The following is a 23,953-nucleotide window of genomic DNA, read 5'->3' on the forward strand; positions in this document are numbered from 1 at the left end:
CTTCTATCTGACGGCTCTCGGCTTCACCTTTTCCTCTCTCCGCGCCCAACTTCTCACCATTTCCATTATTATTTTTTTTTCAAATTTTGAATTTCAGTTTTTACAATTATAACTCTTTTAACTTTTAACCTTTACCCCAAAAAATTATTACAAATAAACTAAAAAGTTTATAATTAAAAAGTATTCTGAATATGAGTTTATTAACAAATGATATTTAAGGCATATGCGTAATTTAAATTACTTTTCATATTATGCAATTGCAATGGATAATTAAGAAATATAGTTTAAAAGTAAGAAACAGACTATGACGAGCAAATAAATTTATAAATAAATAAATTTCCCTACCTGGCTACCTCTAATAAATTTATTACGTCAAACCCACCGAAAGGTAAAAGATGACACTGGCAAAAGAGAAAAGGGTATTGCTCGTCTTTCCAAATAAAATAATAAAAAAAACTTATGTCTTTATTCCAAAAAAATATAAATATTTTACTCGAGATAGATTATATTTATTATTATTTTAAATTTACTACATTTATTATTTAATTGAGTAGAGTTTGATTAATTTGAAATCAATAATAATCATTTTTTAATCATTAATTTTAAATTGATCAAATAATAAACAATTAGATAATAAAAATAATAAATTTAATATGGTAATATAACCGCCCCATTTCACTCTCTTGTTTTTTCTTATCTGAGAATTAATACAACGAGTAGTTCGGAAGAAATGCTTTATTAGAATTTTTTTACTATATTTTAGTAGTTTCCCCTTCCCTTCGTTTTGATCTAAGTCTTATTTTTTAGAGTAGTGCTGATTTTAAATTAAGCACCTAAAATATGTGAAAAGCTTAACGTTTAAAAAGTATTGACTTTTTTTTCTTTTTCTTTTTATCTTTACCTTTACCTTTTATGATTGAAAAATGGTAGGACCAAAATCACACGTAAATAAAAAAAAAAAAGTAGTGAAGAATGAGGTTAATTGTCTCATAAAATCAAGAATAATGACCTACCTATGAATTGTGCATAGCTTTTTTTTTCCTTAGTCTGATTAATTATTTACATCAATAATGTTATTTTAATATATTTCGTGAACACTTAGTTTTTTTTCTCAATTATTTAAAAATAAAAGAATTAAATAAAATTATAAACACTTTTTTTTATTCATATTTTTAGTTGATTAGAAAAAATATAACAAAAATCATCAAAGAAAATAAATGGATGAAAGATTGGTTGAAGTTTCACATGGATAGAAGTCATGTCTTGTTTTAAGTCTTACATTAGATAGGCTTATATAACGGCTGTTTGACCATTCAGAGGTGTTGGAATTTATCTTGCATCCACATCGATATGGGATATGAGATACGACAAAACACGATACTTCGATACGTTAATTCTAAAAAATGTTAGATTTCGACACGTTAGGACACGTTTTAATATTATATAATATTTTAATTTATATAATGCATATTATATTTAGTATTCAATTTTTTAATAATAAAAAATAAAACTAAACTTATAATACCTATCAATTTTGCAAAGAAACATAATACATCCTAAATATTTATATTAAACTCAATAAAATCATAATCGTAACCTAACGAATCTAATAATTGAAACTCAAAATGCAATGCAACGTAATCTTTGAACTTTTTTTGAGTCTTTGCAACGAGTATTGAAGTGTTGAGAAGTGTCGAAGTGTCAATGAGTGTCGAAAAGTATCGCACACGACACGTCAGAATTTTTAAAGTGTTGATACTTCATATATTGGAATGGTATTTTGTCTATTTAGTATTGCCCTAAAGTTATTTTTCCGGTGGGAGGTGTTTAGTTTCGAGTTTTAATTTTTTTAATGAGTTTCGTGGATCTCTCTTAAGGAACTCATTAATATTATTTTAAGAATTAAAAACTTTGGATGGCTGAGATTGCACACATGTCACGATTCGTGAGTTCCAGAGGGATCTCTGTGGAACTTGAAGAGAAACAAAAAAAAGGCATGAGTTATACAAGTGGTTCTGCGGAACTAATTAAATTTTTATTAAAAATATATAAAAGTAGTTCTGTGAAGGTCAGTTTACCCGCTGAACTAAATACATTCCACCGAAAAATGAGTTTGAAGGTGTACCAAACATATAAACCACATGGTAACGCCCCCACATGGTCAAATAGCCTTTATGTAACACCCTAAAAAAAGTATTAACCTATTATAAGGCTAATATAATAACCATTATTAATAAAATACATTTGCATGTTATATGTGTTAAAGAAACATTATTTTGTATAGAACCTTTGGATAAATAATAGATCTTGGACCTTGGCACAAATAATAAATATTTACTGGTTCTAAGAATGTTATTGTAATAGTGATTCAGCTAGGTCCTGAATACGGAAATTTTTATTGTGCATCTTTTTTCCAAAACCAAATATTTTTTTATATCATTTAAATCCTTATCTTTTTGTTTACCAAAAAAAAAAAAAATCCTTATCTTTTGATTTATTTCCTTGAATGTCCTGATTGTTTTCTATTTTAGACAATGATATACCTACATCCGTATTACCGAAGATTCACTCCATGAATACTCCTAACCTTTTTCTTTACAAATCCATTATTATATTGATGAAAGTTTTGTTATAGTTAAAGCCCTCTTATGTAATTTGGGGTTTTGTAATTTTCATATTACATGAAAATTGAAATTTTATGTTATAAAGATAAAAAAACATGTGGAATTATATGTTAGAAAAAATTATGTATAAGATCTATGTCAGCACGAAAATCAAAGGGTGTGTAAAAAGATTTCAATTCTTATATTGAATGAAAATTATAAAATCCTATAATTTATATGAGATATTGTGCATCCACGTCAACACAAATGCACCTATGTGTGTTTTTTTTAAAGAGTAGTTATGGTCAACCAAGGGAGGATATGGGCTAGATTTTCTATGCATCCGTTATATATACATCGGTTCCACACAAAAAAAAATGCGAAGACTCAACGGGAAATAGCAAAAAAATATTTGGATTGAAATATGATAAAACTTTCTTTACATAGAAAGAAGATGTACTAAGTTGGGTGCTTTGGGAGTATAAAAAAAAATTCTAGATTGAATTAACCATATCTATCAATTGATTTAAGATGGGCATTGGGTCACCTTCCACAACTTTTAATAATCATGGCATATCAAATGAATAATACATGTCTATTTGGAGAATCAAAGTAGTAATTTTAAAGTGGAACATCTGCTTTGGTGCAGTTATGATCTACACCACTCATTCATTCATCATTTTATCATATATGCTAAATGATGCATTCCCCGAGAGAGATGAGTCATAATTATTTTTGCCCAATACCTCATTGTTGTGGCATGGTGAGGTAGCGCACAACTAACATACATAATGGTGAGTTGTATTAGGGCATAAGAGATTCTCTAAAGTCTATAGTTTTTACTTTAAGGGTGTATTTAGTATAGGAGAAATTTTTTGGTGACCGAGAATCATGATTAATGGGAATTCAGTAGAAATTGAGTTTACTTGGAATCTTACGAAAGATGTGTTTGGTTCGCCAAAATATTACCGGGAATATTGGGTAAAAATTATTGATTCCATATTTGGTTTAAAACCAAATATGACTTGGAATATGAGATTATTTTACAAAAATAACCCCAAACTATTTTTACTTTTGTAATTGATAGATTGGGTCTAGATTTGTATGTGTATTGGGGTATTTTGGTCTCAAAATTTATTGTCGTGTTTTCCCTTTACTTGGTATTCTGATTGGTATTCCGAATTACCATATTATTTTTGGTAATCTGAATAGTGACTTTTCTTTATAAATCAAATTACCGGTAATCCTTGGATATCCGGGAATCGTAATTTATTCCTTCTACCAAACGTGGTAATTACATTTACCAAAGAAGGATTACCGGTAATCCTCTCCAAAAACTTGAACCAAACACTCCCTAAGGAGACCCCTTTAGTGTGCCTCTAAAGGCCACCCCATATATTTGGGTTGTAAGGCTGGTATAGAATAAACACAATTTTTTTTAACTCTTATTACTTATTTTAGTAAAAATGTATATAATGAAATTAGGGGAAGATTATATTTACAAACTTTTTGTTTACAAACTACATTAAGTATGACCGGTCATATTTCAATAAAAAATGTATGATCGGTTATACTTAGTATAATTTGTAAAAAAAAGTTTGTAAAAAGATCATTCTCCATGAAATTAAATACAAACTTTTATCTATATATTGGGGTTAAATATGCGAGCTACCCAACATGCGATAGGAGAAAATTTTCTCATGTTGTAGACACATCTTATGTGGGGCTCATATCTATTAAAAAAATAAAAAAAGCAAAAGAAAATATTGCACAAAAATCGAAGGGTCACTAGTAGGAGAAAATAACTCTCCTACAACATGAGAAAATATTTTTCCATTAATAATTTGCATAAAGTTTTATGCTTCTAGGCTTTCTATGGGAACAGTGGCTATTTTGCCACTGTTCACCAAATTATTTATCAGACTGTAACGCCAACAATAAAAATTCTCGTAATGCCACGCATCATAATTCGTTACACTGTGCAGCGAATTATGTTTGCTGATGTGGCACGTCTCAATTGGCCACATAATTCGCTACACAGTGTAGCGAATTACGTTGTAGCGAATTACGTGGACAAGATATCAGGCTGTACAGTCAGCCACAGGACACATGTTAAGCCAGCACTAATTCGCTACGCTGTGTAGCGAATTATACATGATGATGTGGCACAATGATCATGCATAATTCGAATTATGTGTCCAACATAATTGTGCCACATCTTCATGCATAATTCGTTACACAGTGTAGCGAATTACTGTTGGCTTGACACGTGTCATGTGACTAACTATACAGCCTGACATCTTGTTCACGTAATTTGTTACACTGTATAACGAATTATGCCGCGTGGCATTTTGAAAATTTTTATTATTAACATGACAATCTAGTAAATAATTTGATGAACAATGACAAAATAGCCACTGCTCCTTTCTGTGCCATTCTTTTTTTGAGAAAAAAAAGGTGAGCATATAAGCGTTAATGGTGTGCTTAACAGAAAAGTTTTTGTAGTCATGTAAAACGCTAGGCAATTAGCAAAAGCAAACGACAAAGTAGCTAACGACAGCGGAATGACATCGAAGTCAACCACAAACTATAAATTTTCCGCTAAATGTGCACGGTCTTGCCGTCCACGACCACAGCTACATTGTCTTATAAAAGATATAAATTTTAACAAAATCTCGATTGATATAAGAACACAATAGTATAGAGGCATTGATATGTCATTAAATCTTTTAAACATATATAAATTTGAACCTTAAAAATGATTAAACAAGGTAGGATTGAGGTTCCCCCCCTCCCCTCCTTAATTAAACCGCAAACAGAAGGAACAAATTCAACGTTTTTAGCCAAAGGACAAAAACTAGTATTGTGCATATTGATGTCCATGAATACATTATTATTTGTTGTTGTGGTTCTTATTAGATTTTGAAGAAGCATTCACAAAAAACTTACCTTAAAAAGTTATTAATAAAATCGAATAAAATGAGGAAGTAATAGGATTTATCGATCATAATTTACTAGACATATATTAAAAAAAAAGTTTGAAGGGCAAGGATTAAATAAATTGCATTCTTTAAATCATTTACAATATATGGTAATGAATAAAATTTTTCTAGATCCATCTATTGTTCTAAAAACAAACTTTTGTCGCTGGCATTCAAATAAAAATTGTACATGAACAATCATATGGAGTAATCACTTGTTGATATAATACAAAAATTGAGAACATAGAAAGCTTTGGCGAAACAAGAAACACAAAAAGATTATCCGAACATGTTGCTGAAAAAAAAAACAGCTGTCATAAACTTTGCTGTGATGGTTTACAGCATTTGCCAATATTTATTATATATATAATTTTGTTTATCTGTATCTATTAGACCTAAATTAAAGACAAAAATAAAATAAAGTAAAATGAATCTCAAAGAACTACTATGCGATTTGTATAATTCAAAACAGCAAGGAAATTGGGCCAATGGTGAAATTATTTATCACTAATTGCATATATTTTTGATCATTCCAAATTTTTAAAATTATAAATAACATTATTATTATTATTTTTAAAAATTTAACTACTTTTTGTAGAATTATTTTTAATTTTAAATTTGACAATATACATGTCAAAATGAGAATTGAGATGCGTGTTTAATTGTGAAAGAAATTTATAAAATAAAAGGTAATTTCAAAATAAAAAAATAAATAGAAAGGTAACACGTGACTTAAAAACCGCATATAAAAATTCTTATTTTATAAAAAGTATACTAGATTTAAAATAAGATTTATTAAACAGTACATGATATTAAATTATATTTAAAACTAAATTTTAAGCAATTCACATATGCACTTTTAATTTAAACCTAACATAAATTCAGCATAACTAGTTTTGTATATTAATACAACAACAGACTGGATCATAAATGAACCGTGTTAGCCCACCTACCTTATGTGTCACGTAGAAAAAATTTCCCCTTATAATTGTGGAATTGATATTTCTTACATAAGATAATTTTATACATAAGATATTTCTGCAATTAATGCTTATTTGTATTTATTTTCAAAATGACATTGTTTTAAAATTGAAAGATTAGAAAGTTATAATTATAAAGACTATAATAACCTTGAAATAAATTAAAATTACTAAAACATCATGATTTTCGACCTAAAACGACATTGTATTGGGCTATCTACATGCACTCCTATAACGACATTATTTTGAGTTAAAAAAATTAAAAATTAAAATGAGAAATACTATTATAATCATGGAGTAAATCATAATTAAAAAAATATATTGATTTCCGTCATCGTTTTGGACTCAATGTAAATAAAGAAAAAAAAAACTCCTATAATTATACATATAAATGATAAAAATAAATAGTAAAAATGAGGAAGATAATGTTTGTCAGCTGAGCCAAACAATGGAGAAAGAAATAGAAATGGAAAGAAAGGAATAGGAATAGGAAGGAAAACAAACAAAGGTAGCAGGGGCGGCGGAACCTCGAAAGTAACGAAGCGAAGCCGAACAAACCACAAAAACAAAATTAATAAACAGTGTTTAAGGATTTTACTATAAATACCTCTCTCTCATTTCTGATTCTGACACACTCACACACACTTCGTTGCCTCCGTCTTTCGATCTCAGATCTCTCTCTCTCTCTCTCAGAAATGGCCTCTGTAACGGGAACCTCCATGTTCCTCACCTCTCTTTCAAAGCAAGCTCTGGTATATATAATCTAACCTTCTCTCTCTTTCTCATGCTGTTTTAGTCCATTTTCTATGTCTTTATGTATCTGCTTTTTCTTTTTTCTTTTTTTCTTTTTCTTTTTAATAATCTTTTAAGAGAAGCCTGTTTAATCAATCGGTTAAATGTAGTGCTTGATTTGATGTTATATGATTGCATTTACATTCCATGGGGTCGGGTCTTAGTCTAATTTTCATTAAAGAGTCTACCTTTTTATTTCATTTTTACACAAGTGTATAAGATTTTATGCAAGTCTAACTTTATTTCATCTGAAGATTTTTATTTTTAACTTAATTACCCCAAGGCTTTACAGAATCAACACCTATGGCATGGAAGCTCTCTCTTTTGCTAAAATCTGGTGTTTATGCTTGAGCTTTGTTATGCCTGTTTTCTGCAGTTTTCATGGGTTTCTTTTCTTTTTTATTTAAAAATTATTTTGGACATTTCCTGTCACTATCTTCTCAAGCTGTCCTGCAACAACTGAATCGACCCTTATAAATGAAGTATTTTATTGCTTGTGTGTTTTAGTTGTACATGCTAGCTAGCATCATAGTGATTTTATGATTGGCTTTATTTTTTTGCTTTGTGACTGAAAAGAAAATTAGTCTTGTGTTTTGCTTCTAATTATATTGTGTTGCCCGGACTCATTCAGTTCTTGTTGGATGTATAAACAGGTCCCTTGTGCCAGGTTCTCTACCCCAAATTCAGTCTCCCTTTCAATGAAGGGGAGAAACTTTCCATCCATTACATTGCAGCCTAGAGGACCTTGGTTTCAAGTCTCGTGTGTGGTAAGATTTTGTAGCCATAAACCATCATGTTTTTCATTGCCTCAATGTCATCTGCCACAGCAATGGGATCATTTTGCTTAATTTACTCAGTTCCTTCATCTCTATATCTTCAATTTAAAATTCGAAATGCTTAAACGAGTTTTTGGATTGTGGGATAATTCATCTTTCATCCTTAGTTTCTGCTAGTGAAAGTTGATATTGTACCATACCATCTTCGTGACAAAAGCTGCAATTTTGTTGTTATTTATTATAGAATATCTTTTCTGTTAGAAATATATAAAACTATTAAAGTAATCTCACCCACTAGCTTAAACTTTTGGGTTGAATTGGTTCTTTACATTTTCTATTCGAATTATCAATTATGTCTTATGCTCATAATTCTTGATCACGTGCTTATATTTACAGAAAACTATAACAAATATTCCGGGAAGTTAAAATGGGGCCTGAACTATTTTGTAATATTTGAGTTGATATAATCAGCATGGAGTTTTATTTGGTGCAGGCCAAACCAGAGACAGTGAAGAAGGTGTGTGACATTGTCAAGAAACAATTGGCCCTGCCAGAGGGTTCAGCTGTTACTGGAGAGTCTAAATTTTCTGCACTTGGAGCTGATTCTCTTGACACGGTATTTTCATATTTATCTATGAATTATTGTCGTGGTGTAAAATCGCAACACTTTTATAAAGCATAGATTAATAAATATCTAAATTTGTGAGTATTTGCTACACTTGTCATCTATATGTCATTTGAACTATTGTGAACTTTTCTTTTTCCCTTGTTAGTACTTTTCCTGCTTTTGAGATATATAAAACCATTAATATAGCCTCACCCAATAGCTTAAGCTTTTGGGTTGAATTGGTTCTTTACATGGTATCAGAGCCTCGGTGTACCGGGTTCGATCTTCGCCGCCCCCCACTTTCTTTCAAGTGGAATTTCTTTGTTCGCACAGGTAGCTGGGCCTGTGCATTGTCCACCCTTCAAGCTTAGTGGGCTCTCGTGTGAGGGGGCGTGTTGAGATATATAAAACCATTAATGTAGCCTCACCCAACAGCTTAAGCTTTTGGGTTGAATTGGTTCTTTACACTTGCAATTTTTGTTCTCTCTCTTTCTCTCATTGTACTATGGAGAAATAATAGGTTCTTTATAATAAGAAAGTGGTGATGGATTGGTATTGAAGATGGACCTTCATATTTGATCATGGCATGTTTTGATGCGTTTCCACATATATTTATGAAGATCGTCCTTTTGGTGATATATAGAAACAAGCTATCTTTAGTTCTTACTCTACTGTCTACAATTGTCGTGTCCCTTATAAAACGCCTTAGTTTGTCTATTTAGTTCTTACTTTTACTATTGTCGTGTCCTTGATGAAACGCCTCAGGTTGTTTAAGCAACTTAGTTTTCTCTTGCCTTGGTTGCCTTATCCCTTTAGTCTATATCATGTTTGAAATGATTCCATTTTCTTTGTAACTTTTAATTTTATGTTTGAAATGGCTCAAATGGCATGCTGCATGTTGTTCTACGTATTGGAAAGATCAGAACACAATGTCTGTGGTTTATGTTATACGATCTTTTGCTTGTTTATTTAGACTTGCTTTTCAAATTTTGTGCAGGTTGAGATTGTGATGGGACTTGAGGAGGAATTTGGTATTAGTGTGGAAGAAGAAAACGCCCAGACCATCACCACCGTTCAAGAAGCTGCTGATATGATTGATAAACTTCTTGAAAGCAAGTAAACAAGCAAAGTGGTCATACATACATGTCCATTTTGGAGTTTTTCACTATTTTGATGGATGTGGTTTTTTTAATGTTATAATTTTATCTTTGGTGTTTCCATCTGATTGTTCCTCAAGTAACTGCTAGTTCTTTTCTGAACTGTATTAGGATTACTATATATGCATTTCATTCTCCCAATTCCGCAAAGAATAATCATAATAGAGTTGCATGGCCAAAGAAAAAAGGAATATTAGACTTTCTAGAAAGAGTGGATTGCCCATTAAATATGGTGCACAAGGCTTATTGTGTTTGAATGTTTTAATATATTTATTCTTCTTGTTTAGTTGTGGCATTATACTTAGCATTAACTATTGGTCTCTGCGTTGGTTTTGTTTATTGTGTACAACTAAAACGTTTTTACAAGTGTTAGTTTACTCTTTCTAGAACCAATTGAGTCTTGGTAACGTTTATAAGCCTTCCACTAACGCTTCTAGAACAATTACGTGCTACTAGCAAAAGACTCTGAACACAGAAATGACATCAATAAGGTAAACTAGCTTGGACCCGTTTCTTTGTTTGATTTTTTTTTTTTTTTTTTTGGTGAATGAATTTAATAGATGAGAAATTGCAAATTATGCATTTTATTTGGTTGTATCTGGTTAGCACATGTCTCCATTTAAACCAAGTCCTTTCTTGAGTTAAGGTTCGAACTCAAACAGTCAATATAAGGAGCGTAGTTGGCCAATTTGTCATTATAGTTTTGAAGTGTTTATTAATACAAATTATTCTATTTTGTTACAAAAATTATAAAATAAAAGAATACCTTATGGCTTTTTGCAATAGGTTTATATAGTTCATAGATTGAACTCATATTATCTTTATTTATTTTTTGATACAACATATGACGTTTTCCAAAATACTCTCGCTCCCTCCAACTCGTTTATTTATTTATTTTTTTTTTTTTTATATTTTCAATTGCGGCGTAAGAATGGTGAGTATAGACCAATTCAATAATAAAATTAACCAAATTTTTTTTTCTAATGTGACTAAATTTCTAATTTTAACATCAACATCAACAATACCTTTATCTCAAATTAATTAGAGGTCGGTGATAAATGAACCCAAATGAAAGATACAAAGGGATTGAAAAATGAAAGATACAAAGGGATTGAAAAAAGAAAAAATAAATAAATAAAATAAAAAATAAAAATAGATAAAAATAAAAATAAAAAAGATGGTGAAAGGAAAAAGAGGTTATCTGAAATATAAGAATAACAACGGATCTAACTCTCCATTAATGATAATCAGAGCTTGAGTGACTACAAGGTCACAAGTTCGATCATCACCGCCTCTCACTTTAAAGTGAAATTTCTTTGTTCGCACAGGTAGGTGAGCCTGTTGCATTGTCAACTCTTCAAGCCCAATGGGCTCTTGTGTGAAGGGGTGTCTTGAGATATATAGTTTCACATTGATTGTATGAGCAACTAATATGGAGTTTATAAGGCCTTGGGCACTCCTACCCTTTGAGCTAGTTTTTGGGGTGGTGTATCTCAAGGTTCTTTACATGGTATCAGAGCCTCGTGTCCTGGGTTCGATCCTCACCGCCCCCCACTTTCTTTCTAGTGGAATTTCTTTCTTTGCACAGATAGGTGGGCCTGTGCATCGTCCACACTTCAAGTCCAATGGGCCTTCGTGTGAGGGGGCGTGTTGAGATATATAAAACCATTAAAAAACCCTCACCCATCAACTTAAGCTTTTGGGTTGAATTGGTTCTTTACAATTCTTATAGTTTTTCTCCATTCCGTCTTAAGACTTATTGTCCGTCAATCTATATCTCACTCTACTAAGTCATATTTTACTACCTTCCCCCAAGTAAGTTTCGGTCTACCTCTATCTTTCTTTGTGTTGAGCTCTTCCTAACAAACTTTTGTTGTTACAGGAGCATCCACATGCCTTCTCATTATGTGCCCAAACCACATCAATCTATGTTCTCTCATCTTTTCAGCCGCCGGTAGTACTCCTACCTTTCATCGAATATTTCCATTTCTTATCTTATCCATCTTCGTATAATCACACATCCATCTTACCATCCTCATCTCTGCTACTCTCATTTTATGCTCATGTTGCCTATGTGCTGGCCAACATTCAGCTCCATATAACATTGCAGGCCTTCATTCAACTCCATATTCATCCATCTTGCCCTGATTCTATGATTTAGTTCTTCATCAATCTCTCCATCTTTTTGCAAAATGGATCTCAGATATCTAAAAGCATCTTTCTTGGATACCTCTTGACCAAGTAGATGCACAAAATCTTACTAGGTTTCTAATACTCAGTCTTGTTCCAACTTAACATGAATCCTTTAGACTCCAATGTGCTTATCCACAATTCAAGTTTTCTGTTAACACCGTCTTTGGTTTCATCAATAAGCACAATATCATCTGCAAAAACATACATTATATACTTTCTCTTGCATATGTTTTGTTAGTTCATCCATAACTAAATTTCTAACTTAAGCATTAACAATCATATAGACATTAAAATATTGTAACTATGAAATAACAGTAACACTATATTTTAAAAAAATGAATAAAATTAATTGTTACATTTTGTTGAATCTTGTTTTGGATAACAGGTTGGTCTAAATTGTAATCCCACCCCCATAAGAGGAGAGAAAAAAAACAGATAAAATTCATATCTATTTTGTATAGGTAGAAACTTGACTTCTATAATGTAAAATAAGAGAAATATAACCATTAAAACAATCACCAAAGTATCTGGTAAAAAAATATAACTGTAATAGACATTAATGGGTATGAATTCAATAAAATTCCTCAACTTTTTAATCAAAATTATGTGACACATGGTTCAGTTGTTCCCGCCACAGCATAGAAAATTGATTTGTTGACAGAGAATCACTCTGGCCATATTCCTTTGGTTTTATCAGGTGACACTGTACAGGTTCATATTTTTCCTTTTACAAACTCTACACAAAATGATGATAAGGTTAATACCGCTTCGGAATAGTTACATCACACTCAAATGACAGTTAATTTTTTTTAAAAAAAATAGCTGTTTTTTTTTTTGTTTTGAAACAAAAGAAAAATAAAATCATAAGTTCAAATAAAGAAGTCCATATTAAAATGTATTCTTATTTTTAACCATAAGATATTTTTAAGTTTTTAAGTCAGCTTTTACCATAACTGAAATTATTTTATAAGCGGTCTTAAGAATATATTATTTGCATTAGTTTGGTGTATTTAAGAAAATGGGCCAGGTTTATACTATCTTCTCCTGGGAGAACACTAGTTTCACTATGTTCTTCCGGGAGAAGATAGTGTAATTTGTAAAAATTTATCAAAAAAATTTGTAAACGGATCTTTCCCCTAATAAAATTAATTCTTATAGAGGCAAACTTATCTCTTAATCACTCTTAAACATGAATTATCTATCTTTTGAATCGAAATGAATTAGTTGAAACTGCAAAATCGTCCCACATAACCTAATTGCATAAAAGAAAATCTGATTATATGTATGTACATACATTAGTAAATTCCAATTTTTCATATATATAGATAGATAGATATGCGAGTCTTGGCATTTTAATATACAAATACAATTTCGTATGATTAGATGGATTTGAGAATGATAGGTAGGGTAACGCAAAAGAATTTACACACTGCAAATAAATTTGGGACCCCCTATGTCTTGTATAACATTTTCTTTTTGGGTATTAAGTCTTGTGTAACATTCACTAGAAAGAGTAGAGACTAAAAAGTAGCATCACTATGGAGAAAACATTGCTAGTATGGAGTACAAGACACAAGGTTTGACACATGAAGATATGAAAAGTTATTATGATATCCAAGGAATAAGACAGCAAAACCAGACAAAATAGGACTGGTTACCTAAACATTATTACTATTGAAATTTCTCACTTGATTCTGCAGCATGTGATTGATAATTGGGAGAAAAAACAATAAGAAAACAACAACTAATTTATGATGATTAGGTGTTAATCACGTGCACTCCTGTTGCAATTTGAAAAATATTGACACTTGCTTCAACCATGTGCCATCAACTCAATAGATGATGACATGCAAACCTGACAATCTGAACAAGGTTTCCAGCTCTAAGTAGAGTGAAGCTGTAAATGCAAAAAGGCTTTTGTAAAGTTCAATCATGGGCCTCTGATTGGAAAGATAAAGGATCTTTTAACGTATGGAAAAACAAAAAAGAAAGGCTAACCTCAATAATTACAACTGGGAAATCAACAGTAGAATCATAAAAGAAGAAAAATGATATCTTTAGGAAAATTATTGTCAAGCCAATCAAGAAAGAAACATGGGTTCATTATAATATCATATATTACAAGGTAATAAGAATGAAAAATTAACATACAATAAAGAGGATCTAGTCTATAATAATTGGAATCTCCCACATCCCAAACCACTCATACTCTCATATAATGCAAAGACAAGTATGCTGTTAAACCTGCAAAAGCAGTAGTGGCTAGTTCACAAACAAGACTTCTAGGGGCATTGGAGGAAGCTTGCATTGATCCAAATGGTGAAAATGCAGAAAGAGGACCAGGAGCCATCATGTCATCTGGGTTTGGAGGGCTTGGATTGGAAGGAATGGTGGGAATGTCAGTTCCAGAAGCACCAGGAGAAGGAAACAGTGGAGCAATGTCTGGGGACAACTCTTGGAAAGGATATAGTGAAGATGGAGGAGGATCTTTTAATGTTGCTGGTGAAGAGGAGAGAGTGGGAACTTCGGGAATAGGTGTTGAATATGATGAAAGCAGAGGTGAGGGCATGAAAGCCATGATGATCATTAGTGTCAGATAAACCCTGAATGATGATGATGCCATTCTGATGGTGAAGAAACCCAAGTTTCACTGCCTGGAAATGGATATAATTATGTAAGAATTTTCTGAGGGAGATGGAAAATGTGTGGGCTTTTAGTGGAAATAATGATGGCAAGTCTTTAAATCCTCAAGCCCTGAAGCTCTGCAGGTTCCTATCTCTCTCTCTCTCTCTCTCTCTCTCTCTCTCTCTCTCCCCCCCATACCTAAGACTATGTGGGGTCAAATGGGGCACCACGTGGCTAGTGTGTCTATTGGACGATAATAAGAAACATATTTGGTTTCTTTGAGGAAGAGACAAAGATTGGAAAAGGTTTCCATGTGATGGGTTTGGTAAGAGAATCCTTTTCTACCCGTACCCGTGATATTAGGTGCCCTACAGCTCTCTTTTTTCTGTTGATCCATATAAAGTTAATTGTTAATTATAGCAAACAGGAAAGCTGACTGTAGTTTTGCATTTCAAATTTCATAATCACGGTGCCTGATGTTTCAAAGGTGATTCAAAAAGTACCCAAAAACAAAAAAAAACAAAGAACCAGAATGATTCAAATTTCACTGCACATTTGTAGCTCTTACGAAAGAGGATGCATGTCCCTAATCCTTTTGAAAGTGACATTACCAGTTGATTTGTAGTCAACATTGGATTGCGACACCAACATGTTATAAGTTTTTAAGAATAGCTTGTCTCGTGAAGAACATTCGTACGAGTATAAAGGAGGCTAGGCTGGACATTATTGAGCAACATTATTGATATAAGCCTTCTTAATAGCTGACAATCCTTTCTGTCTTCTTGGGATGTATGTGTATAATGGAACTGACACAAATACGAATCTCAATAATTTCCATGCAGTTTCTTTAAGATATTTGTTTAAAGTTCTTTGTTATGATATACTTGTGTCCGATACGTTTCTTCATTTAGTGTTTAAATTAATGAAAAGAGTCTAAGGATGGGGAAAAAACGGAGAATTCGTTGATTTATATTTTAATGTTCACGAAGATACAGAGTACACATACTTTACAAAGTACAGTGAAGCCTGAGTGGAATTCACCAGAATGCTTAACCTTTTATCTGGAATTCAATAAGACCTGAAACATAAAGGTAAACCGTAAAATAGAGAAGTTCCAGATTCTAATATCTGGAACAGGACAATGATAACATGATACCTACAATTATTCAAATGCAGCGAGGCAGCCGCTGCAATTCCATGGCTGCAAGCCCAGCAGTTTTGGCTAAACCAGGCACACCTGAACTTTTGAGTTCAGAAACTATCACTTCAATTCTCGAAATCTCTGGTATGGATATTGATAATATCATTGCATTCAATAAGTACTGCTTGCAAGCATAACCTAAAGCATGAAGCATTCGCTGTACCATTAAGTGAGGGGTGCCTCTATTCCAGGACTCTAGGATCACACTGACCTTGGGGAGATTGGTTAGGAGACCAGTGGTGGCTTCTCTAGGAGCTGCCTTGAGAAGTAAAACAACACATTCAGAAGCTATATCAGCAATATTGGTTTCTGTAGAGGCACTCAACTCTAGCAAGACACCAACATTGCTTCCAAAGTCTGTTATATCTCTTATGCATTGCTGGGGATCAACAGCACCACTCACCTCAGAAGGACATTCACCTAAGAGAGTTGGTTCTGATGTGTAGCTGAAGCCTTTTGCACAGCTGACTGAACGTGCTAGAAAAGCCCTACACAGCCCAAGAGTTGGTTCCAGCAAATCTTCCATACCCTTTGCATATACGAACTCAAGAAAGTTGCCAATCCTCCTAACCACTTTTAATTGAGAGAGTAATTTGGACTCCATTTCCGGCGCGGAAGCCAGAGCAAGACACAGCTTAACATTATTCACATTTGCATTTGACAGATCACCAAGCAAGAACTCGAAGCATTGTGAAATTGTCTTCAGATGTAGAATGTCTGGAATTGTAATAAAACTGAACTCCAGTAGCATGACAAGAAGCTTCTGTGCATAGATAGGAATAGGATCTTCATCTTCGATCAAGGTCGGGTAGAGAGGAAGAAAACGGGTATTTGATATGAGTTTCAGATCCTTCAATCTTTGCTCTTGTTCAATTGGTTCACTCAAAAGAATAATCATCACATCGAAAAAAATTTTAAGGCACAAAAATCTGCCATCACCATCCTTGTTCCCCTTATAGAGAACTGTCAAACTAGGGAGGATTTCACGTATGAAAATGTCAGGATTGCCAAGAATCACAGGAGATTCCTCCGTGAGAGACTCCAAAATTCGAAGATGGGTTATTTGGAAGTCATCTCTTCCCTGAAAGTCAATCAATCAATAATATTAAATATCAATCGTTAATTAAAAAGTCAACCTTGGTACGCTGAAAGAGCCATATGCCATCCAAGTGATAGTATAGTTCAAACAATGACAAAATCAGTAAAATAATTGTCAAACATTTAACAGAGATTAATTTGCCAAACAACATGTGAAATGTTGGCAGACAATGCATCAAAATTTTGGCATTTGGCCCTTTTGACGGCCTCATTTCACTTCGCCCAAAATTGTAAAATTAAATTTATTTTGGGTTTAAAATAGCATATAATTAAAATAGAACTTTTGAAAAAAAAAAAAAAGAACAAATTTAAGTTATACCAGATATGCAATATAAGAAAAAAATCATTTATTGTTGTTAACCACTTAGGAAGAAGAAGTCATGATTCAATAATAGTCATTCTCAAATTTCTTCTTAATTTTTTAGATTTAATATAAAACTTCATTTAAAATTATTAGCTATTCATCAGAAACAAATAACTATTCAACTAAAGCTATAGTTATTCACAAATTTCTTTTAAACTACATGTACTTGAATATGATTTCATTTATAATTATTAATTAGAATAAATATTCATTTGGGTCCTCAACAAAAAATACGGAATCTATTTTAACCCCTTAAAAAAAATATCTATATTAATCTCTTTTGAGAGATTAATGTAGGTCTTCTTTGAATTTCTGAGAGACCACAATTTTAAAAAACTAAAGATTAAAATGAGTTTCATATTTTTTTGTTGAGGAGGTGAAAGAGTATTTACTCTATTAATTATTTAGAGAGAACAGATAACTATTTACTAACAAGTAATATACGTTGTACAAAAGGAAGTAATAATATACCGGAAACCCAAAATAAATTTGTATAGTCTTTGTTTAATAATTTAAATTTTTTATATCCCTTATAATAATTATTCTTACATCTACCTAAGCCATTAATATACCGGAAACCAAGTTCTTAATCTAACGAAATTTATTAGCTCCACTCTGTCAATATTCATGAAAACAGTAAAACAAAACATTGAAGGAAAAAAAATATACGACTCAGTCACAGACCTGAAACGGTGTCTCCAGGAGTTTAATTAGATTCGCGAACTGCCGCAGGACTTGAGGTGTCACCACTTTGTGCTTAAAAGTTGAACTTCCAAGAAGATGAAGGACAACAGGAAATAAATGAATGTTGGTTTTTGGAGCAGATCTACTGGTGAGGGCGGAGATATGTCCATGGCGCCTTCCTCCCATCATTTGCTGGATATCTCCTGTTATTATATCCAGTAAACCCGGAATAGTAGATGCCACAATATGCACAAATGCATCTAAACACTGCCGCACATAGGCATCCTTCTCTTTTCCTAGCCTGTCCACCACAGAAAGTAACTTTTGGCTACAAAAGAAGTGTGGAAGCCACCTCCTACCATGCTTACATAGGAGAGCCACAAAGACAAGCGCCTTTCCTTTTAAAACTTCACTACCCTGCTCAACAAGAGCCAAAAGACTCGGGATCAGATTCTTATCTTCCGCAAGTGGTAGAAGATATCTTCCAATATTTGTGAACATGTGACTTCCAAGCATTGCCATGTTAAGAAGATTTAAGCTGATTTGCTGCTCCCGTGGACTGCCCTTGACGAGAGCGGAAGCTAGGTCCTTGAAAGAGAGTTTCTCTATAACCGACTGACTACTAGGAGGATTAAAACGAACTAAGCGCACCAAACATGACCCTGCAGTAAGCCTCATGCTCTCTTGTTTCCCTGCCGCCCTATAGATATAGCAGAGATTACTAATAACATCTTGACCGGTCAAACGTCCCACCCAGAACCCTCCTTGACTGCAAATATTCTCAATTGTTCTCAACGCATACAATTGAGTTATATCATCCTCGCCCTTCCTCAATATTGATGACACCAATGATATTAATGAATTTGTAACCTGCAGCCAGGTGTAAATAATTCAACCATGTAAAATGTGCACTTAGAACGCAGGCAAAGAAAGTTTAAAAAAAGCTGACAGGAGGACACAAATTTGACAGAAGATATATTACCGTGTTGCAAGCAACATACCTAGAAAAGCGTAGATTTTTATATACTAGTACTAGAGATGTCAAGCTTCCAATGACCTAGGCAGATGGACAATGAACATTAAAAGCAACAAGCTTAGAAGCAAACCTGCCAGCCATGCGGAGTCCTATTGTCCTTTGATGGAGACTCGAGTTGATTGTTATCCCTGCAGTCCGCAGCTTGAGTTGATATATAAAATAGCAACTCACCCAATGCAGCCATGGAAAACCTCCTCACTTTTTCTTGCTTGTCTCTAAGGCCTTCGGTCAGTGAGCCTAAAATTCCAGAATTAGCCAAACTGTCGTCAACAAAAGTAGAGTGCCTAATCAACAGACCGATCAGTGAAGCAAGTTGAACACGCAAAGCAGATGCCTTTGATTGACGTAGCAATTTTACAAGAATGAGCATTATTGGTCCATTGGTCAAGATATTGGCTGCATCAGCATTACTGCTCAACATCTCAAGGTACCTAATCACATTCTGTTTCTCTCCAATGGTGGTATTGCCGTTCAAAATGGCTATAATTCGGTTCTGAACTGCCTCCAATTGCTCTTTAGGCATCTTGACAAAATCAGACGCTTGCAAAGCCTCAAAAGGAAGTGAAGGAATGACTTCTGAGATTTTATCAACTTTTCTGCTGGGCATTACAGGTCTAACAGAGAGATCAGATGGATGCCAAAGAACCTGGGAAAGGTTGTTAGATGACTTTGAAGAATCAGAGTCGAGGCCAGATCCTGAGTCTTCTTTAGCTCTATGCTTCTTCACCTGAGGGCTCACACTGGGAGAAATAGCAGATATGTCAGGACGGTCAGGAGTTGACTCATGATCAAATGCCCTTGGTTCATCTGAGACAGGAGTGTTAACAACAGATGGGGTGTCTAACTGGTGTATATTATTTTCAATCTCCTCTGCTTTTCCCTGATTGTCCATTTTCTCATCAGGCACGGAAGTTGGATGTTCAGAGCCATCAGTTTCTTCATGCGCATCATCTTCAGTATTCTCATCAAAATCAAGTTCCATGTCAGTGTTTTCAATTCTAACTTCAGAATCATTCTCAGAGGCATTAGGCATGGGGCGTCGATAGTTTTCCTTCTCATTTTCTTTCTGTAAATTTGATTTTGCTATTCTTGACAGTCTCAAAAGATTCACACCCTTGCTAATATTGGAATGATCTTTCTGCTTCGCCTCAATTGTTCTGCCAGAACCCTTTGTCTGAGTTCTGTGGCCAATTGGTGTTACCCTATTTGGTGTCTCAATGCCCCTAGATCCTAAAACAGAATTTTCATCTTTCTTCAACACCCCTTTCACATCCTTTTCACGATATTTAGGAGGGGTCCTGTTATGAGAAGATTTATCTCCATTACGTTCTGACAAGCATGGTCTAGCATGTAGCTCTATCATATCATCAAATGCAGGTTGAGCAGGCAGAGGCACCAGAGAAATTTTGGTTCTCCAAAAGGCATGTCCACAAAGCTCAGGCCACTGTATTCTTTCAGATGGATCTTTTACTAAAAGAGAATTAATTAAATTGACAAAAGGTCGACTTGGATTACCGGGAAGAGGTGGAGTCGGATCTGACATTATGGATTTTACAAGCTGAGTGAATTCTCTTCCCACAAAGGGAGGCCTTCCAGCATAACATTCATATAGTACACAACCTAGGGCCCAGAAATCAGAAGCATAAGAATGGACTCCACCATCCTCAAAAAGCTCCGGAGCCATGTAAGAGGGTGTTCCCCGCTTTGCTTGAGGCAACTGAAAAAGTATACAAACTTAGTATATATTAACAGATAATTAAATTTATTAAGAAAAATGACAAATATTGTTGAGTAGAGGTCCATCTGCAAACGCATACGGATGTCAGTAATTGAAAATGTTAATCAAGCATACCGAGGAAGAAGGAGTCTTTGATATATCTTTCAACTTTCTAGCCAATCCGAAATCACATAGCTGCATCAATCAAGTAGAAAGTGCACACTCCATCTCATATTTAAAAAAAAAAATTCTAAAATGACTCAACCAACAAAACGAGAGACAGAGAGAGAGCATAACAAATAGGTACCTTTGCACATCCATTTTCATCTAGTAGGATATTTGATGGTTTCAGGTCACAATAAATTATTCCATTTGAATGCAAAAACCTGAATGTAGTATCCAGTTTTGGTACATAAGCGTAATATAACAAAACAGTGGGAAAACAAAGAGGGAAAAATAAGACTTGTCTACATACTGCAAAGCTTTGACTAGGTCGAAAACAAGATCATGAACTGAATCTTCAGGAAGTTGACTATCCTGCAATTCATAAACAAGAAAGTAATATTGCATAACGGAGCACAAAATTCCCAGACCCTAAAGACTGCAATTTACAACAGCTAATTTAGAAATCAACAGTTTAGAGCAAGATGGAACAAAAATATATCCAGAACATTTCAACAACCAAAAATTCAATCACTCTATGTTTTTAGGAAGCTATGCGGAACAGTAAGCGAGATCTTCCAGTCCAAGAGAATGAAGCTACAATAAACAAAGGCTCAAAAGATATAATCAATGAAATGCTGGGCACCTGCCGTAATATGGAAAGCAGATCCCCTCCAACACAATACTCCAAAACCAACCATAGATGAGCGGAAGTTTCATACCTAAAAAGCATAAGTGGGTAAACACTTCAGAAATATGAAAAAGCTGCTAACCCTAATTCAAAAGGAAACATTTGTTCGGGACAATTCCAAAAAAGGTAAATCTTATACAATATATAATTTATGCATAATAACCACTACTTCAATATTTACAATACAGAGGGATTTCCTCAATTTTCAATTCTCCTTATTTTGAATACGATTTTTTTTGCCCCTTCATGGCATATTCTTAATAGATGTTCCTCATTTTTGGATTCTCCCTATTTTGTTTATGCAAAACAATAGTTCTTACCAAGAATAAAACTTCAGCACATTTACGTGATCTAAAGCGTGAAGAATCCTAACCTGCAAAAAGAAGAAAGCCGTTAATTCAGTGTTAGTGAACATCAGCAAACATGATACAGCTCAGGATCTGCTAGAAAACACATCACCAATGTTACTAATAATAATTATTATTATTATAATTATAAAAGGAAAACCAAGTAGTAGCACATTAAATGAACTATACTACACAACCTGTATAAGTTTGAAGCTCTTTTAATGAATTTTCCGAAATCGAACGACTTACTTCTTGAAGAACCTTGGTTTTCTGCGATTTATCGACGCTTTTGACTGCAAAATACTCAATGGTCTTCTTCTTCCTGCCTTTGTACACGGTCTGCAAATCCACACACACACAAAAAAAACAGAGAAAGAGCGATTGGACGTTACGATTTTAATTGAAGCTTAAAAAAGGAAGTGGAAATGGCGTGAAGAAATAATAATTAAAAATTGGAATAAAGAGGAGCAAGGTTAGGTTACGGAGTATTTGCCGCGACCAATTGCTTCGTATATGTGATACTGGTTCATTGTGGCTGTTGATCTTTCTAGGATTTTTCTTCGCAGATTTCAAGCGTTGTGGAGGAACAAGAGAGAGAAATGAATTTGGATACGATTGGAGAGAGAGAGAGAGAGAGAGAGAGAGAGAGAGAGAGTCTGTTTCAACGGGCGGGATATTTGAAAAATCAAAATTTCGGGGATTGAGCTATTTTTGTATCCAAACAGGAACAGAGGAAACTCCAACTTCAATTTTGAAATTGCAAAAGGAATATACTTTTGATTCTTTGCAAAAGGATTTAGACAAGCAGAGTTGAGTGATCTAAATTTAACTTAAATGATTTGTTCTGAATTAAATCGATTTATGATGTTAATATTAAATATATAAAATTAAATAATATGTATCATTGATATATTCATATGAAAATAAAAATGATATTATAATTGATTATTAATTTATCACATAATTAAATCTTGAAATATTATTTGGCAAATCCATTGGGATTAACTCGAAATGCGATTCAACTTTACCTGAAAAGATAATGGAACTAATTTTTAAAGACCTGAACTTAACTCAATTTAACTTGAGGGGGCGTTTGGTACGTGTCATTCTCCAAGATTTTCGGAAAATTGAATTTTTTTAAATTTTAAATTTTTGAATATTATCATAAATTGAATATAAAAATTATACTTTTGAAAATCGAGATTTTCGAATAAAAAAAAAATTATCCTCTACTAAACGCCCGCTGAGTTTCCCTAATTAATGTCGTAGCTTTGTTTTATTAGAATGTTAAATTGCAATTTGGATTGTTTAAAGGATATACGATTGTTTTTTGTGAATTTCTAAAATGGATTTTTCGAAAAGATTTGTATTTTGTAACTAAGTGCATGTGTCATGTAAAATCATCAAATTCATCATTAAAAGTTCTACATGGCAATCAATTTGTTAGCAGTAACCATCACTCAAAAAAAATTTGTAATATGATAATTAATCGATATTAAAATTTGATATTTTTATAGTACAGAGTTTGGAGATGCAGATGGTTTTAATATATAATATTATTATTTCACCAAAAAATATATATATTATTATTATCATCATGATTATTTCAGTGTATGTAAATCAAATATGTTGAAAAAGTTTATGACTTATTGGTGGCTGCCCCTGGTACCATCAGTCCATCAGGCATCAATATAGTTCCGTCCCTGAATGTTATATAATTTTAGACCTAGTTTAGTTATGTGGAAATAAATTATGAATTATCATAAAAACAAATTTGGAGATTTGTAGTGTAATTTCAGCTACAATGTGTTTTTTTATTTTATTTTTTATGAAACGCCTATTTTTTCATGTGATTTTAGAACTAATAAACAATGTTTATTCAGCCAAGTAAATATTATATCTCTTCTCCAATGTGCAATAGAACAAAATTCTCAACTTC

At 33.1% G+C, this 23,953-nt stretch overlaps 3 protein-coding genes across 3 annotated transcripts; 1 reads left to right on the forward strand and 2 right to left on the reverse strand.

The window, feature by feature from the left end:
• The first annotated feature begins 7,104 nt into the window (after window positions 1–7,104).
• LOC133316569 (acyl carrier protein 1, chloroplastic-like) lies at window positions 7,105–10,191 on the forward strand. The gene is made up of 4 exons (XM_061518331.1): window positions 7,105–7,316; window positions 8,010–8,123; window positions 8,626–8,748; window positions 9,737–10,191. Exons 1-4 carry the CDS (start codon window positions 7,260–7,262, stop codon window positions 9,857–9,859), a joined length of 417 nt encoding a protein of 138 aa, XP_061374315.1. The 5' UTR covers window positions 7,105–7,259; the 3' UTR covers window positions 9,860–10,191.
• Window positions 10,192–14,191: 4,000 nt separating this feature from the next.
• LOC133316608 (classical arabinogalactan protein 26-like) lies at window positions 14,192–14,784 on the reverse strand. The gene has a single exon (XM_061518385.1). It carries the CDS (start codon window positions 14,710–14,712, stop codon window positions 14,293–14,295), a length of 420 nt encoding a protein of 139 aa, XP_061374369.1. The 5' UTR covers window positions 14,713–14,784; the 3' UTR covers window positions 14,192–14,292.
• Window positions 14,785–15,654: 870 nt separating this feature from the next.
• On the reverse strand, window positions 15,655–22,544 carry LOC133316607 (serine/threonine-protein kinase RUNKEL). The gene is made up of 11 exons (XM_061518384.1): window positions 22,497–22,544; window positions 22,264–22,353; window positions 21,988–22,040; window positions 21,623–21,698; window positions 21,290–21,351; window positions 21,122–21,200; window positions 20,950–21,009; window positions 19,168–20,814; window positions 18,062–18,931; window positions 15,875–16,996; window positions 15,655–15,792 (listed from the first exon to the last, which is right to left on the reverse strand). Exons 1-10 carry the CDS (start codon window positions 22,542–22,544, stop codon window positions 15,881–15,883), a joined length of 4,101 nt encoding a protein of 1,366 aa, XP_061374368.1. The 3' UTR covers window positions 15,655–15,792; window positions 15,875–15,880.
• Between the last annotated feature and the right edge of the window lie 1,409 nt (window positions 22,545–23,953).

Source organism: Gastrolobium bilobum, unplaced genomic scaffold, assembly GCF_033153095.1.
Source record: "Gastrolobium bilobum isolate Gb01-03AN ecotype WA unplaced genomic scaffold, APGP_CSIRO_Gbil_v1 utg8498, whole genome shotgun sequence".
NCBI classification, from domain to species: Eukaryota; Viridiplantae; Streptophyta; class Magnoliopsida; order Fabales; family Fabaceae; genus Gastrolobium; species Gastrolobium bilobum.

Coding starts and splice junctions, on each gene's coding strand:
- LOC133316608 (XM_061518385.1), bottom strand. CDS start 14,712: ATGGCATCATCATCATTCAGGGTTTATCTGACACTAATGATCATCATG.
- LOC133316607 (XM_061518384.1), bottom strand. CDS start 22,544: ATGAACCAGTATCACATATACGAAGCAATTGGTCGCGGCAAATACTCC. Junction 22,041..22,263: donor AAACCAAGGTTCTTCAAGAA/GTAAGTCGTTCG, acceptor TTCTTTTTGCAG/GTTAGGATTCTTCACGCTTT. Junction 21,699..21,987: donor GTGCTGAAGTTTTATTCTTG/GTAAGAACTATT, acceptor TATGCTTTTTAG/GTATGAAACTTCCGCTCATC.
- LOC133316569 (XM_061518331.1), top strand. CDS start 7,260: ATGGCCTCTGTAACGGGAACCTCCATGTTCCTCACCTCTCTTTCAAAG. Junction 8,124..8,625: donor GGTTTCAAGTCTCGTGTGTG/GTAAGATTTTGT, acceptor TATTTGGTGCAG/GCCAAACCAGAGACAGTGAA. Junction 8,749..9,736: donor GAGCTGATTCTCTTGACACG/GTATTTTCATAT, acceptor AATTTTGTGCAG/GTTGAGATTGTGATGGGACT.